This window comes from Protobothrops mucrosquamatus, unplaced genomic scaffold (assembly GCF_001527695.2).
Source record: "Protobothrops mucrosquamatus isolate PMUCROS unplaced genomic scaffold, P.Mucros_1.0 scaffold1259, whole genome shotgun sequence".
Taxonomy (NCBI): Eukaryota; Metazoa; Chordata; class Lepidosauria; order Squamata; family Viperidae; genus Protobothrops; species Protobothrops mucrosquamatus.
The window spans coordinates 26,606-44,065 of record NW_015387465.1 but is presented as its reverse complement, the minus strand read 5'-3'; the positions used below and the strand labels follow the sequence as shown (position 1 = coordinate 44,065).

Below are 17,460 nucleotides of genomic sequence, written 5' to 3'. Positions count from 1 at the left end.
CAAGACGTGGTTGTTCCAGCAAGCGGGACTGGCCTAGGGGATTTTATAGGGGTTTTAATTACTTTTAATTGGACACTTTCAAATATTTCGTTTTAATTAAATTTTAATTAGGTGTAATATGTATTTATGTTAGCTTTTTATCATCTGTCAGCCGCCCTGAGTCCGAAAGGAGAAGGGCGGGATATAAATGCAATTAATAGTAATAATAATAATAATAATAATAATAATAATAATAATAATAATAATAATAATAATAATAATAATAATAATAATAATAATAATAATAATAATAATAATAATAATAATGTTTGGTGACAAAGGAAAGGAAGGAAACAAGCCTGGGGAAATCTATCATTTCTTGCCCCAAATATGTCCTGTAGACATTCAATAGGAACAGCACCGTTTTTTGGCATTGGGACTGTGGCAGGAACAGCAGCTTTTATGCTGGTAGAGCATCTTGCTGGCTCATGACATGGATAGACCTTTAATCTGGTCACGAGAAGGAAGCCTTTAACTTTAATATGTTAATATACACTGTAGCAAAAGTATCCCAAATTAAAAAGGCTGCAACAGGTTAACAGTTTGAGACCTAACTACCGTATGATGGGGTGAACTCCCGTTCTTGCCCCAGCTCCTGTCAATCTAGCAGTTTGAAAGCATGCAAATGAGAGAAAATAAATAGGTACCACTTTGGTGGGAAGATAACAGCATTCCATGCTCCTTTGGCATATAGTCATGCCAGCCACATGACCACTGAATGTCTTTGGACAATGCGGGCTCCCTCGACTAAGCAACGGAGATGAGCACTGCCCCCTAGAGTTGGACATGACTGGGCAGGGGAAATCTTTACCTTTTTTATCTAATGTAAAATGATTTCTTAAAGCTTCAGAGGCATCTTTTTCCTGAAATTATTAAATGTACTCAAAACTTTGGTTTTGAGTTTCAAGAATGGGTTTGATTTATTAGAGTTGGACTTAATCAGTACTAATTTAGAAAATAGAGTTAAAGATTAAATCTCAGTTGGATTCCACTAATGTGTTAGATTTTGTCCTCTTGCAAAATACCAATCTGTGGGAAAGTGTCATACTTACGCAAACTGTAACCTGCCATCCAGCTGCCTTTGCTGAACAGACCTTGGATGAAACGAAATATCACAGACCATAAGTAGTTTGGCGAGAAGGCAACAAGTACTCCGGAGATTGTAGTTACCAGGACAGCAATTAAAAGGCTTACTTTCCGTCCAAATCTGCATTAAGAGAAGTAACAGATAAAGATGCTCAGAAAGGTACAAGGAAAGCCATAAGCTGAAGGTTTACTTAAGCTGCCCTAGTGGGTACTGCCCTGAGTAGGAGATGGACTTGTAAAGTGCCTTCTAACCATCTCATTCCAGCCAACTTGTGTAGCTCTTTCTAGGTTCATCATTGCTGCCTTGGTTCACACAACATCTAAACCTTAAATTTACTCTACTCATATAATGTGCTCTTCCAAAATAGATTAACCAGATATGGCTTAAGATGATTTACAATTCATATAATTGGCTAAGACAATGGCTGGCCACCCACAATGCACTGAATCCTAAATTTTCCAGCCCTAGGTTAGATTAGTGTAGTGTAACTCAGCAAACTAAGTTTGGAGTTGCTAAGAATTTTCTTGAACACCATGAATAAAGACAGATTATGATCAACCTATCCCTGCCTCAGCTGACAAAGCCACTAGTTGAGTAGCTTTGCCTAAAGGAATAAATGTTTTTCTTCAGCAATAGTAAGCAGCCTGCATCATAGCGTCTGATTAACAGTTGTGAATCTGGACACAAGGTGGCAATGTTCACAGCAATATAAAGCATTGTAGGTCCAATTTTCTATTCTTCTTCTCTGATGAGACATTTATATCTGCACTCTAATTTTATTTTATTTATTCACCAGGTTTAAGAATAGAAAACTTTACAAAGCCTCTTGCCTTTACAAGAGAAGGCAAAAAAATTGTAAATAATCCTGATACCCACCAATCTGTCAAGATCAAACAAAGGGACTTAGTGTATCATATGTTTATGTGCATGAATATATGTTTGTTCCTCAAGTATGTGTTCTTTTTTTTCAAGCTGTTAAGGAATTGGTTTAAAGTAGGGATTAATAATTGAGGCTCCAGCAGTGTTTGGCACCAGGAGAGAAAAGTCTTGCCTTAACCCCAAATCAAAATAAATGTTGAAACAATATCAACTGCATTTTCCATAGGTTTAGTAAAACAATAACTAAAAAATAGGCAATTTGAAGAGGTCAGGGGCCTCTGTATCTGCCAAAGAACTGCAGGTGAGCATCACCATAAAGAGTAAACCAAAATATCCCCCCCTTTTATTTCCTTTAGGCTTTTAAGTGTGGGAATAGAAGTAATTCACCCTTAAATCATTGCCCACAAATGTTAAAATCTAGGAGATAATTAGGATCATGCTTTAGATTTGCGAGTAAAGTGGGAGAAAACTGTCACCTTAATCACAATTCACAATTCCCATCTTATATTGAGTGTGTTTATGTGTGTGTGTACCAAAATAACAAAAATCTTGACATTGAAATTTTACCATTGCTGTTGCTAGATTTGGAATTCATAATGGGTCATTATTCCTCATCTCACAAAATGTTTGCCACAGGTAGGAATACAGGGAGAAGCACTTCCTGTTATGTTTCTTTACACATAAAAATATTTTCTTCTTGTCCCAAAGGTGCTTCCCCCCCTCCAAAAGACAATCTTTTTTTTTCCCCGTTGGAAACTCCAAGAAGCTTCTTCAATTCTGATTGGTGGGGAATGGGAGGATTTATATTCTTTGCAGTCATATTCTTTGTTAGCTCTCTGAGAGTCACTGAGGCCATGTAAGAGTTTATCTGTGTCTTCAGGTTCACCTGAATCAGAATCGAATGAGTGTGGAATCTTCTTGGGACTGTTGAAAAGACTCCATTGTAAACAGGAGATAGGGGGTGTTGTATCCCTCCCCTTCTTGAATGAGCAAAATGTTTTTAAAGAAAAAAAACCCCAAGAAAGTCCAATTGCCTTTTGGGGGGGAAAAGGTACCTTTGGAACAACCATGACTTGGATGATTGAGAATCTCCATAGATATTTTCTTCTTTGTTCTTACTTTTTTGCACTTTGCCAAACATTGTTCATCCTGAAAGCATGCTGGCACAAATGTATATACATTTATTTTAAAAAGTTGGATGAAAATTGGAGTATTAGGTGTGGGAAGTCAGCCCCCCCAGAGAAGGAAATATTAAAAGGGCAGAAAAATATATTTCCTCAAAGGATCTTAAAGAGGCAGAAAAGCATGCCCAGGTTTTTTTTAATAGCCCCAAGTCTCCTTCCCCAAACAGAAACCAGCTCTGTAGAAATGCAGATAATCTTGTCAGAAAGACTGAAGTCATGAAAATGGGATTATGAAGAAAGACCCCTAGAATCAACACCAAAAATCTAAGAGTCACCAGCCCCAGCTCCAGGGAAGCAGGATATGACCCTTGGGACATAATAGGATTAACCCACCACCATCAGAATACCAGAAGGGCACACCCAGACTCAGGTTAAAATAAATGACACAGGAAATACAAAGCCTCAAACAGGAACAGGAAACAACCTCAAGAGCCCCAGAGGGTATAAAAACCCATTCCCTACATGTGCTCGCCCCTCTTTCTTCCAGAGCCATCTTTCTGTCTGGCTCTCCTCTTCAATAAACTGCAACCTTCTTCCTAAAGCAGTCACCATGTTGTTTATTCTCAGCTTGGACTGAACCATGATGAAGAATTTTCCTTCAACATAGGGGAAGGGAGGGATTCTATAAAGCTTCTAAAAAGAAGACTAGAAGGATGGTGCGGCTTTGGCAGGAAATGTGAGAGGGAACACTGGAACATTTTTATCTTCTTAGGGCTAGGAATGGTGGAATCCCCATTGCTTTCAGCTAAACTAACAAATCCCATTGAGAATCATGCGCTGGAAAACAACATAATATTCAAGAGCAAAGCACCATGGAAAGAAAAATAAATAAAGCTTTATTTTATTTATCCTCTCTTATCCCCATCCAGAGGAAAGCATCTTTCTACCACTGGTCTTTTTTAACAAATTTTAAGAAACTTAACAAGGAAAAGGTCACACAGCAATAGTACCTGCAGGTATATAAAGCAGCAGTACAGGGTCTTTGCAAGCCAAGATTTGAGTGCCAGTTTGGATTTTAATCTCTGTTTATTCTCTCCATCAAAACCTCATATTAGAATATTGGGATTTTTTTTACAGATAATTCCTTGTAAGATTATTTCTCTGAGTTCTGACTGTCCAACTCAGCTTGTATGTCAAGCTTATTCATTTTACCATCTGCTTTCTCTAAATTGGCTCACTTTCTTCATCATATTCAGACACATCTCAGTGACCTGTTGAAGAGTAGAAATCCTTTTGGCAGAATTTCTGCCCAGGATGCAGCCATTTACCTGATTATCACTCTTGTATCTTCATGTCAGAATGCTGCCACACACTTTCCCCAAACCTTTATCATACTAATCCTCTTGTAATTTTTGCTTTCATGCTTCTTACCTTACCATAATTTTTAGGAGCAACATTTTTCAAATCAGCAGAAATAGGAGCACAAATGCACCATCAGCAAACCATATCCACATTTTGACATTTCTTTGATGTGTCATTTTTGCAGCCTTCCCATTTTTCTGCATTCTCACAGCTTTTATAATTTTTCTATAAAGCTTTTTCTTGGTCAAAAATATTCCCAGCATTTGTTTCAACTCCATTCTTTGATATAATCATTATTATTCTGGAACCCATCTCTAAAATATTCCTTCCGGCATTACCTCACTTCAGTTGCAGTCAAAATAATTTATTCACTTTTATGTTTAATTCCATTCATTCTAATGGAGACAGTTTAGTCCTCTTCACCCACTTTCAGAACAGGTTTTTGTTTCCAGCAATCCTTGCTTTCCATTATTCACACTTAGATTGAATGATGAACCTACCTGTCTGCTATGTAGCCAGTGAATATAGATCCAACCAGAAACCCAGCATTCACAGCTGACTGAAACACATCTAGTTTCCAGGAATCTCCACACACCAAGTTAAACTGAGGAGACAAAAACCAGTAAAGTAAAATTATAGAGTTCTAATCATTAAGACAGTTAAGAGCTGCTCACAGAAAAATCTACAATGAAAAGGGAAACATAAAATCAAATTAAATCAGATTTATTCCCAGACCCCTTCCTGAAAACTGCTTTGCTCCAAATTTAAGAGAATAATTTGTTTTCTTTTTCGTTGTATTCTACTAAATTATTGTTGAACAGGCCAGATCTTTAGTTTTCCATCGTCATTCAAACAATTCAGGAAGACAAAGGAAGATACTATTTGTTAAGTCCGGAGATGAAAGGCGAAGGAGGCAATTCATGTTGCAGAACAAATCTTTATTCTCTCTCTCTTACAGCTAACAACCAACAAGAGCAGAGGCATGCATGCCTCTTTTTATACCCCTGGATCCCTGGGCAATCCCAACCAATAGCAGGCAGTCTTTTCCCGCCTCGCGCATGCGCGCAAGGCCGGCGCCACTCAGTCTGGTCCCGGGCAGCTTTTGCAATGCCCGGGACTCTTGCATCATCCCGAGCCTGCTTCTGCAGGCTCAGGACACAATACTATTTGACAAGTATGTATGTATGTATGTATGTATGTATGTATGTATGTATGTATTTATTTATTTATTTATTTATTTATTTATTTATTTATTTATTTATTTATTTTGTATGTATGTATGTATGTATGTATGTATGTATGTATGTATTTTCTTATCTCATTTGCCAAAAACATATGACTCCCCATGGCAGTTTGGGAAATTTCACTCTACCAAGAGAACACAAAATGCTGATGCAAGCCTTGGGAAGGCCTCACATGGCCAACAGCTGCCTTGTGAAGAGCCGGGCCTAGCGTCCTTTGTCAAATGAGGGAGAAGATGGCAAAGGTCAGTTGCGGACACCAGGGACGATAGAGCAAGGACAGTCAAAACGGCAGAGATTAGGGGGGGGGAGATGACATTTGAGGGGAGTTGAAGTAGAAGTAACTGCAGCAGAGCAGGAGAAGCGTGAGGTAATTACCTAACAATGCATGGTTCTGGTCTAACAACTGCAATGGGGACTACCAAAATTGCTGTCATAAGTGGTGCAGTCAGCTGATGTTTCGCTTAATACCTGCTTTGTTTAGTGATATAAATTGGGACTGTCAGGGGAGAGGTTGCAAAATGATGTTTGGGAGCCAACTGATTGTTCTGCAGAAAGGATAGGCAAAACAAACACTGCTGAACTAAACTGTAGCAAGTGAAGGTCCTCCACTCGTATCTCCAGATGAGTAAGTCACTATCCAGGAAATAACTACAAGTTCAGAAAACATCGCAAAGGGGTTTCAAAATGAAAAAAATGACAATTCATATATTTAAAATGACCATATAGGATATGGACATCTTCAACAATGTTAACACTTGGTTATATAACATGCATACATGTAGTCAATGAAACAGATGCATTATGCCTGTCATTTTTAATCCAGTTGTCTATCCTATGGAACAGATCCTTTAATGTCATAACCAGTAAATATGTTTTCTCTTCTTTGATTACCTTCTCCTATGGATTAGGAGTTTTCAGACAACTATCAGAATAGACAAGAAATGTGTTAAAACAGTATCTGTAAAGACATTGAGTATGGAAACAGACATGGGGGAAAAAAATCTCTCAACTACCGTGTTTCCCCGAAAGTAAACCTGCCCCCGAAAGTAAGCCCCAGCTGATTTTCAGGGGATGGGCCTAATATAAGCCCTCTTCCCGAAAGTAAACCCTACTTAAGGGCTTGCACGGACGTCCTGCCTCTATGACGAGGCGAAGCCGAGGGGGGAGGGGGGATCTGGCCCACAGTACCGGTATATTGGTTCCTTACCACCGCCTGGCTTGTTCCCCGGCCTCATGGCAGTGGCATTGGGCATGATACTCAAGGCGGCAAACAGCCGGTTTCAGCACGACGCAGCCTATTGTTTCCCTTCCTATCCCCGTTTGTTTTTGAAAATGCCCCGCTGGTGGTACGGTGCGAGCGGGGTCCCCTCCGGCGCTGTCTGCCTCCTCTAGGAGAAGCCATGAGGCGCCGGAGCACCACAGCCAGAGAGTGGCTTGATTGGCTGGGTCGGACCATGTGGTGTGGAAGCCGATAGTGGCGGTGGGAGACACATAAACATGGAGGCCATCTTTCACGAGAGGGTGAGTGAGCCTTTTGCCTTCCCTTACAGAAGGTGGGGTGTGAGGTTAAAAAGAGATGAAGCGAGAGGAAAGAAAGGCAGCTGGCGTGGAAGCTTGCCGGACAGGAAAACTTTGCTGTTTCAGTTCCTTGGGTAGTTCAAAGGCTGGGATGTCTACGAAAATCTCTTTTTAGTCTTTTACACTTTATATTCAAACTACACAGGGGAAGAATAAGAATAAAGCCAATGTCTTGTGATTTGTAGGTATTATTAATAATATATATTAATTATGTATTGGTCAGATGTAAAGGTTGACCTACAGTATGAGGTTTAATCAGATCTATTTATTAAATTGGGTTTAACTTAAAGGTAAATTAAAAGTAATCTATTCACTGAGAAAGGTTCAACTTTAATTTGTTTCAAGTCAATATCCATATTAAACTCCAAATGTACATTTTCCCACCTTGTTTGACAACTTCTTAAAAATAATCCAATCTTTTACAAGCAACCAAGTTTTGTTTTATTGGGCCAATTTCATTCCACATAGAAAGCTGACATTTCCATTCATTAAACTAAATGGGTATGCCAATGGTAAATGTCCCAAAAGATTAATAATTTAAATAATTATAAATAAATAAATTTATTTATTTAAATAAATAAATAAATGTTATTTAAATTTAAATAATTTAAATTCTTGTAATTTAAAGCCACACAGTGCATGGTAACATTAATAGTATTAACTTACCTTGAACAAAATCCTAGACTTTTAGATACACTAAAAATTGAAGGGGTTTTTTTCAACTACAAAGGTAAACCTTGTAGGGTAGGCAAGGCAGGTTGTATGACGTGTGTGAGTTCCGGCACCTTTTTTTTTTTTTTTTACAAAAAAAGCACTGATTAGATCATTATCCATTTGGAAGGGTATAGGAAGAGATGGGATACCCACTGAAATATAGCAAGCAAAAGAAGAAGAAAAGTCCCAATTAAGCTATGTCAGCAAATCTGGAGAAAATTGTGGCCAACAGACTGGAATAAATCAATCTACAGTCCAATACAAAAAAAAAATCCAATATACAAACTGTCATTCAAAATTCTTAATTTTACATGCTAGCAAATAATGCTTGGGATCATTCAACACAAATTAGAGCTTCTTAAGGCCATTCACTCCCTCTCAGCCCTAAGAAGCAGGCAATAGTAAAGCATTTCCAAATCTTGTCAAGAAACTTGCAGTTGCTGGGAGTAAACATTGAGTCAAAGGCACAATGTACACATGCGCATGCACAACAGAGAAAAAGAGGGATAAATAAGTTTAGATTGCACTTTAAAATGTTTACAAATTCTAACCCCTGGGTATGCATATTCCAGAATTCTCTGTAGTAGCCATGGGGAAAATGCATTTATCTTCTTGCTGAATAAATCCAAGTGGGAAACCATGACGCAACAGATATTTTTAAAACAAAATCTTATAATCATTAGATTTGAAACAACTGCAAGACTTTACCTCAGTCACAATGGATATGATTGAAGCATCATAAAGCCAGCCATCTTGACAAGTGGTCACAAGGAGGGTCCTGTTCTCCTGACTGGTGAAGTGTTCCAGGGGATTTGTACAGCTCAGTTCACTTTCATTCCAGTTGATATTGTACCTCATGCATTGAGGGGTGAAAGTATCCTGTTTAGATGTCCCTTTTGGAACAGTGTGATTCAGTTCCTCTTCAAGAGTCCAGCCACACCGGTTGCTTAATTCAGTAACTCCTGGAGTCCAACATCGGTGCTCTGGTGTAAACCCTAAAAAAACAACTCCTACATAGACTGGGGCAAAGACAGCTGAGAGAAAGCAAACGAGAAAAAAGACCCTTTTCTGGAAGAAATCAAATTCACCAATGTGTTCCAAAAGATCATCAAAGTCAAGCATTTTGGATGAAGCCTTGTTTAATTGCGATCCAGTATTTAATTGTACTGAGAAGAAAGATGCTTATACAACAAGGCATTTACCCACAAGATAAAGAGTTAATTTATGAATGATTAAGCCATCCATTGCAGCCTTTATAGATGTTTCACCAGAGGAAAGATAATCTCAGTAAGCTTCAAATATCTTTAGTGGCTTGTTTGACCTATTTAGCAGTCAGCCAGGTTTGGTAATAAACCTCTATGAAGTATTCCAGAAATCACGATTTCATTGACTTGTTGTGGGTAAAAAATGAACAGGAACCAAATGAACAATCAGGATTTGTTCATGAATGCAAATATCAATGTGAACACTAGTAGTAGTCCAATCAGCAAACCTCTGGTGGAGAGCAAAGTCTCTTTCTCCTGCTTCCCAAAATATTTGTCCAGTGTTGGACACTGGAAATATTCTTGTATAATCACGTACTGTGCATTCCATAGTACATTTCTTCAAATGCTATCCCTAATTCACCCTTTTTCTAGGAAAAAGCCATCATGAGTTAGACTGGCAATCTGGAGAGAGGTAGTGATTCTGTTACAATTTGACTTTCAGAGCTATTCAACAGAGCTATCGGCTACTTGTTAATACTCTAGATTAGTACAATTTTAAAGTAATACTATTTCCATTATTATTTTTCAAAAGCCCAAATACATATACAAAAATCACATACACACTGTACAATATTCACACTATGTGTTTGTATCTATATATATAGATAAACATGCACATATTTCTTAATACGTATGTTTAGGATCCTAATTGATTAAGGGATCTTCTAACTTCCAAACTACTTAAGTCAGCAAAGACATGATGGATCTCCATTGCTTAATTTTCAACATTTTTCTTTAATACCTGTTAACAAATCTAAGTCATGCAATTTGAATTTCTACAATTGCAATCATACAACAGCAGACTGTAATAATTCTTTTTCCTAAAAAGTATCTTCATTGTTCATTATTGCATAATTTAGCACACCTCTAAAAAGCTCTCATAATATTTCATTTATTCACATATATATTTCAAAGAATGTTTTCCCACTTAATACCAGCTTAATATTAATTTCAGACATACTAATTAAACAGAAATGTTTAAGTTTTTTTAAAAAATGTGTATGTATCTTAAAGGTTTTTCCTTACCCGACTTTCATTTAAACCCAAATACTGATTTTTTTTCATCCTTTATAAAAAAAAATTCAAATCTAGCAGTCAAATTTATCCTATTTTCTATTTAGACAATATCCAGTTTGGCATTTTGTTTGTTTGACGCTAATTCCACAAAATGCATCATTTGTTTGTTTATTGCATTTGTACCCTGTCATATCTGTAAAGGTTCTGAGTCGTTTACAATTAAAATCCAGTGAAGTAAAAAGTAGGTAAAGCAAAAGTTTAAAAAAATCATGAATTGTATAGTGCCTTCACTAGATGACATTTGCCCAAACTATATCAGCTCATTCAGAGAGTTTAGGGGAGTTGAACTGGTAACTAAGAGCCTTGGGAAAGCAGACAGGTCCCATTTATACCCTTTACAACTTTCTCCCAAATTCTGAAAAACAGCCCTGATTCATGTTTTTGAAATTCACTGGCAAAATGGCTACATTTTGTTGCATGATTTGGGGCATTAAAAAAAAAAGATTGGGGGATGTTTTAGGTGCAGAAATGAGAATGATTGCTTCCTGAGGCCACCTGACCTCATTTTATTTTTCTTTTGGGAAACAAAATCAGCTATTTTGCCATAATTTTCACATCTCAGGGTATTGCGGACCACACACAGTTTGCAGATTGTACACCCCTCGTTCAACGTGTTCATTAATTTTCACTTTATTCCAAGTGATGTCTTGTTTAAAAAAAACCAATTGTTTACCACTTAAGTTTTTATCATGAGTGGTTGATAGGAACATGGACAGAATGTCATTGGAAGGGACATCCCTTGAAAGACTGCAATCCTGTCTCCCCATAGCTGACTTATCTTTAAAACAAAGATACTCAGTTCTTTTAACCAATCTTTACAGGATTTTGCTTCCAAGTACTTCACCCCTTTCATCATTCTTCTTTAGGCTGTTATGTTGCTTTTTTACTTTATAAAGTAAGAAAAAAGCAAAACCTCTTGTTCTTTTTTCCCTCCAATTAAAGTTGGCAAGCATATTTTTTCAGCTTTTATTCTCGAAAACAAAACTCCAAGTAAAAATGCAGCAGTTACTGATCTGATATGATCATTTGCTATCCCTGTCAAAATATAGTTCTATTAAATTACAATATTATACATATCAAATTCATGTACATTGAAACTGCTGTGTAAAATGTATAAATGTATAATAAAATGTATGTAAATATGCACATCTGTGAGAATCAGTTTGATTATTTATATAATTTTGTTGTAATTGTTTATTGCTCTTTTTTCCTTTGCCCTTTCATTTTCCTTTATTTATTATTATTTAGTCATAATCATAATTTAACTTGCAAATTAAATTTTATCTAAAATTTTATATTCTTTTTTTTCCATTTTTTTTTTATTAATTTTGAAATATCCTCCCTGCATACAAATATAAACATACATTAATACAACTTTAGTATTATTAATTTTACAAACATAAACGTTAATATTGCAAAACAGCCCGGCAACCCCCCCTCCCCGCGTCCGCCCTCTTGTCTCCTCCTTCAACCTCCCTACACTTCCCACCTCCTTCCCGCTCCTTTTCCTACGGACACGGTTTAGGGGCGCTAACCGAGCATCAGCTCGGCAGCACCCCCTCCCCGCATCCGCCCTCTTTTCCACTACCTACCTACTTCCCTCCTATCTCTCTTCTCCTCTTCCTCTCCCTCCCTTCGGACACGGTTTAGGGGTGCTAACCGAGCGCCTTCTATAATTATACATCAATACTCCTAATTTAATACTCATTTCTACATTAATGCTCAAAATTATTTTATTTCTATTTCTACCCTCCCTCTCACCCCCAACCCCACCCGGACTTCCCAGAACTGATTACAGGGTTAAACACACATCATCCCAAGTCTAAATATTACTACCCAAATATAAAGCAATCAAATATAAACATACTTTAGCTCAAATAAAAACAATCAAATATAAGCATATAAACATATAAACTCTAAGCATATAATCTATCCATCTTCCCCAAACCCAAATATCTTAAAGTTAATCTTTGCCATTTCTGCAAAATAAAAAAAACAACAACCAATAATCTTGCTGCTATACATTTCTTAATTCAAATCTTCTGTGATCCCCAATAAAAATAATTACAAAGTAAACTTTATCTATCACTTAAAAACCTATTAAATTTTCCACTAAATCTTAGTCCAGAAAATTACATATCCCTTCATATTCTTACATTCAAAATTTCTTAGATGTAGAAAGATAACTTTTTTTAAAAAACAAACTTGGTTAGTTAAATCTACCTTGAATGAATAAGAAAATTGACAACCTTTTGCTTCTTTTAGAGGAAAAACAATGTCAGGGGAAAGAGAGAAAGAAAGATTTTTGATCTGCTGTTAGATACTTACCTGTTTGAGCAGTTTCTGATGTCCGATGGTAATTCCTTTCTTAAAGTTTAGATGATTTCTTTCCCCCTTTCACTTACTTTACACAGATATTTCTGCAACTAAACTGAAGCAGTAATTTGAATTGCCTCCATTAGAAAATGGAAGACGGTACATTTAAATCTATTTACTTTTCAACCAAGTTTGACTGTTTGGCTGAGTCAGGGAGAATTGCAGGGTCAAGGTATGAAGAGAGCTGCAATCTGACTTGTTTGTCCATGTGTGGGGGTATGAGTGCTTATGTTCAAGAGATGGGAGAAAGAGGGACCTTTTTTTTTTAGCAGCAGAGATTCCTACTGGTTAAGGTGGTGGTGGGGGAAACATGATATATATTTTTGCCAATTTCACAGTCTCTGCAGCACCTCCCATGCTGGGTCAGAGAGTCTGCCATAACCCTGGAGTACATTTGTAAGAGACCCAGAGTGAATGAAAAGGTAAATTGAGAAAACCATCTTCCTCCCAATCTGCAGGTAGGAAAATTTCATGATTATCCTTGTTGTTGCTGAGTTTCGGACACACTCAATTCCGTCAATGTCCTTCCTAAAATTCATTCATCAGAATTGGATGCCATATTTTAGATATTTCCTGATCAACACAAAGTAGAAAGCAGCTATTACATCTCTTGATTTTGATCCTGTGCTTATGATGTTGCAGCTTAGAATTGCATCTTTTTTTTAAAAAAAACAAACCTGAATATTTTATTTAACTCATGTTCAGCTTGCAAGTTATTAAAATACCCAGAACCATTATTCATGTACTGCTGTCCACTATGGTTTTCCCCCCTTGTGCCATCTGATTTTTCTTTCATGCATGCATTTGTCCTTCTTGAAATGTAGCTTGCTGGTTTTTGCCCATTGTATGACCTTGTCAAGGTCCTCCTGAATCTTGATATTATTCTCTGTTGTTTGCCATGCTATTTTTGTGTCATCTGCAAATTGATAATCATGTTTTCTAACTCATCATCCAAATTATTTAAGAATATGATCTGAGCCTAGAATGGAACTGGACTGGAATTCAATTCAATTCTAGCCTGAAGTTGAGTCATTGATGTACTAGTATGATTGTTCAAGCAGTTTTATACCCAACTAATAGCAATTTAGAATCAATTTGTTACAATGGTTACAGCATCATGCTAAAAACCAGGATCCTGTGATTTTTAGTCCTGTCTTCGGCACAATGCCAGCTGGGTGACTTTGGGCCAGCCACTCTCTCTCAGCTCTAGGAAGGGGACAATGGCAAGCCACTTCTGAAATCTTGCCAACAAAACTGCAGGGACTGGTCCAGGCAGTTGCCAGGAGTAAACACTGACTTGAAGACATACACACACATACAGTGATAGCATTACCCAGTCCACATTTTACTCTTATCTATCAGAGTTTCAGGGAAAAATGGCAAATGCAGAATATGCCACCATATTCTGTTGGTCAGCAAAACTGGTCAATTTGTTGAAAAAAAGATCAGGTTGTTTGGTGTGGAATATTTAGTTGTATTATCACCATAGAAATTCATTAAAGGCCTTGGAGAAATTCATTAAAGGCCTAATTTCAAGTACTTCTATTCTAAAAACTGTTTAAAAATAGAAAACTACTAAAAATCCAATGTTGTACAACATAAATATAATCTGAAGACCAGTGAATAGCAGATTGACTCATCTACCTATCAGATTCACAAATAATTAGTGTTGTTTTTCATTTGACATGGTTCCTTTTGCCATCTAGCCATATCCACAACTTTAGATTATTACCTCAGTCTATACTTCTGAAGGCTATCGATTATCTCTGTTTCCAATACTCATGGAAATGCTTCCAAATATTTGAAACTATACATTATTTGCTAATTTTACATTGTCAGGGGAAAAAAAATGTTAAAGAGAAACAAGAGACAACACAAAACAAAATTCTCACTTTAGGATCTAGAGGTTTATTTAAATTTGACATACAATTCAGTACTTACATTTCAACAACTTATTGCAATAAGGACCAAATGGACAGCAGTCATTAAGTGTGACAGCTGGGCCAGGAGGCAACACCCAAACCTTTGAAGCAGGCTTTATACCTTAATGTTGTGCCCACCTCTAGCATTCTGGTGCCACCCAATAGCCATCCCATTTCCCTTTGTCAGGACTGAACTCCGGGTCAGCTCCCTATTCCTGGAACTGACCACTGCGTTAGTTCTTTATTCTTATTCTGTTGTACTAGTTACTGAGCCAGTTTCCTGTTCTTCCTTGACCTTGCTCTGACCACTACTTTCCTCACTACCATTTCTACTCAAGTCATTGTACCCATGAACAAGGCTCAGTTCCTCAATTCCTATGCTATCTGGTTCCACACTCTGTTCCTGTGAAAATGTGTGCCAACCACAATCTTTCACCCTCTACTGCAAAGGTCACAGTTCTTCCTTTTACTAAGTATGTCTCAGCAGACACCGGTCTTTATTTTAATAGACTATCAAAGAAATATGTTTGATTTATACAGAAAGAATTATTAAGATATTTTTTCCTTTCACAACATCTGGGTGAATTTATGACCTTCTAGATCAGGGGTGTCAAGCTGCCGGCTCGTGGGCCGGTTGCATCATGTGGTGGCCGCACCCACCCCAGCACCGGCAATGCGAAAAGTCGTGATACGTTGCGACACATCACGTGACACGGCGAGTTTGACACCTGTGTTCTAGATGTTACTGCCTCCAATCTTTTCTTCAATTTTTTCCCCTTCTTTGCAGTAAATATCAAAAAGATGGAAGAAGCAACAGTAAGATATGGGAGGTTTATATGTGGACATTGACATCATCCAGATCGCCCATTAAATTATATGAACAAGGAATCATTACACCACAAAAAATCCTCCATACTAATAATTTATAGCATCACCCAACCATCCTTATGATGATATAACTCATAATAGACCCATAGAATGTAACAGTTGTATGGGACCTTAGGGATCTAAACAAATGCAGGAATTCATTACTGTTACCCCATAAATATGGGTACAGGGACGTTCTACAGTAGCAAATCTTTTATCTTATGGCCCAGAGACCTCAGAAGTCTCCAATGTACTAATAACACTGATCTGCCACTTCCTAGATGATGACAGCCTCCTGTTTCTACTTTCTGTATTAAGGTAAATCAGATAGATACATCTATCAAAGGTCAGTCATTGTGGGAACACATCGGGATTAATCAAGAAGGGTTTTTCATATGGGAATTCTTTCAACGGTTATTGCAAAGGAATGTGGGAAAGAAATAGGAAATTATGTATCTCTGTTGAAAATTGACACTTATCTGCTATGGGGCTAGGCTACCTGCTTTTTCAGGCACCACTTTTTAAGTGGGAATTTATTCACAGATTTAGGAAAGATTATGTGCTCTCCTAATTTCTTAAGTGGTGGGGAAGCTGGAGAGGCTATGCTGACTATTCTATGTTTTCTTTGGCTGGGAGAACTGCTTGTGTTATGTTTTGCAATTGCTGTTGTTGTTTTATTTGAGATCAGATGGGGACTGCAAGTGGGAAGAGAGAAGAAGCAGCTCCCATTGCATAAGCTAAATACTACTCAGCTCCCAGCAGATTTGGCCCTATAGATTTCTACTTTTACTGTCCTCAGAAGACTATTAGAAACTTTGCCTCCATCACTGAGAACTATTCTTCTCTGACTATAGGTAGTCCTTGACTTACAACCGAAATGTATGTTATTAAATGAGAATGTGTTGAGTTTTGCCCCATTTTACGACATTTCTTGCCACAGTTGTTAAGTGAATCACTGCAGTTGATAAGTTAGTAACCCGGTTGTTATGTGAATCTGGCTTCCCCATTGAATATGCTTGTCAGAAGTTCACCAAAGGGGATCACATGAGCCTGGGACATAACGATGGTCATAAGTATGAATCAGTTGCCAAGCTTCTGAATTTTCATAACATGATCATGGGGCTGCTGCAAAGGCTGTAACTGTAAAACTGTCATAAGTCACTTTTTTTCAGTACTGTTGTAATGTTGAATGGTCACTAAATGAACTGTTGTTAAGTCAAGGACTACCTGTACTGTAACAATGGATTTTCTGAGCCAGGGTCAGCATATCAGAATTAATGCAGAAGCCTTTTTAATACAGGACATGTTTGCATTTGCAGAGAAATCCCTGCACAAACATTGCACAAGGTACTTTGCATGTAAACAACCAGTGTGGAAATATGCATCACACAACATAGGCCGAAAGAGTGGGGCTCTTCTTTATCATGATTGCCAAAAAAAAATGCTGGCATAGATCAGAGAGAGACTTAAATAGTATAAGCTTTAAAATAGACTTACCTGTTGTTGTTTTTTAAAGAAGAGACTCTATTCCCTCGCTCCCAAATATTTTGCTCAAAAGAACAAATAAAAACATGCAGCCTTGCTCTGTGTCTGATGTGGTTCCCCCAATTTCTTGGTCGTTGCTCCATCTTTGGGCTTTCACCCACCTCCATCATCAAGAAAGGGTCACCGCCCATAAGGCATTGCCTATCTATGCTTTGGGAGGATGCATCAGAGCTGAGATACTGCAAAATCACATTTCCCAGGCTTTCTCTGAAGGAGAAAAGCTGATCCAGAGGCACTGTAGCTTGGCCTAGTAAAAATGGTTTCAGCTTGCTAAACAGAACTGGCCTGATACAACGAAGCACAAATATAGCAACAGGTTATACAGCTTGATAAAGCCGAAGGGGAACACCTATTAAGAGTTGTGAGAACACTTATGGACAT

The 17,460-nt window shown here is 37.6% G+C and overlaps 1 protein-coding gene across 1 annotated transcript in view; it reads right to left on the bottom strand.

Moving 5' to 3' along the window:
- LOC107292066 (solute carrier family 22 member 2-like) overlaps positions 1-9,149 on the bottom strand; it is a 29,076-nt gene extending 19,927 nt beyond the window's left edge. Inside the window, exons 1-3 of the mRNA XM_015821126.1 lie at positions 8,736-9,149; positions 4,992-5,095; positions 1,092-1,246 (exon numbers count right to left, since the gene is read on the bottom strand). Coding sequence (XP_015676612.1) covers positions 1,092-1,246; positions 4,992-5,095; positions 8,736-9,149 — 673 coding nt within the window. The remainder of the gene's footprint in view (positions 1-1,091; positions 1,247-4,991; positions 5,096-8,735) is intronic.
- Between the last annotated feature and the right edge of the window lie 8,311 nt (positions 9,150-17,460).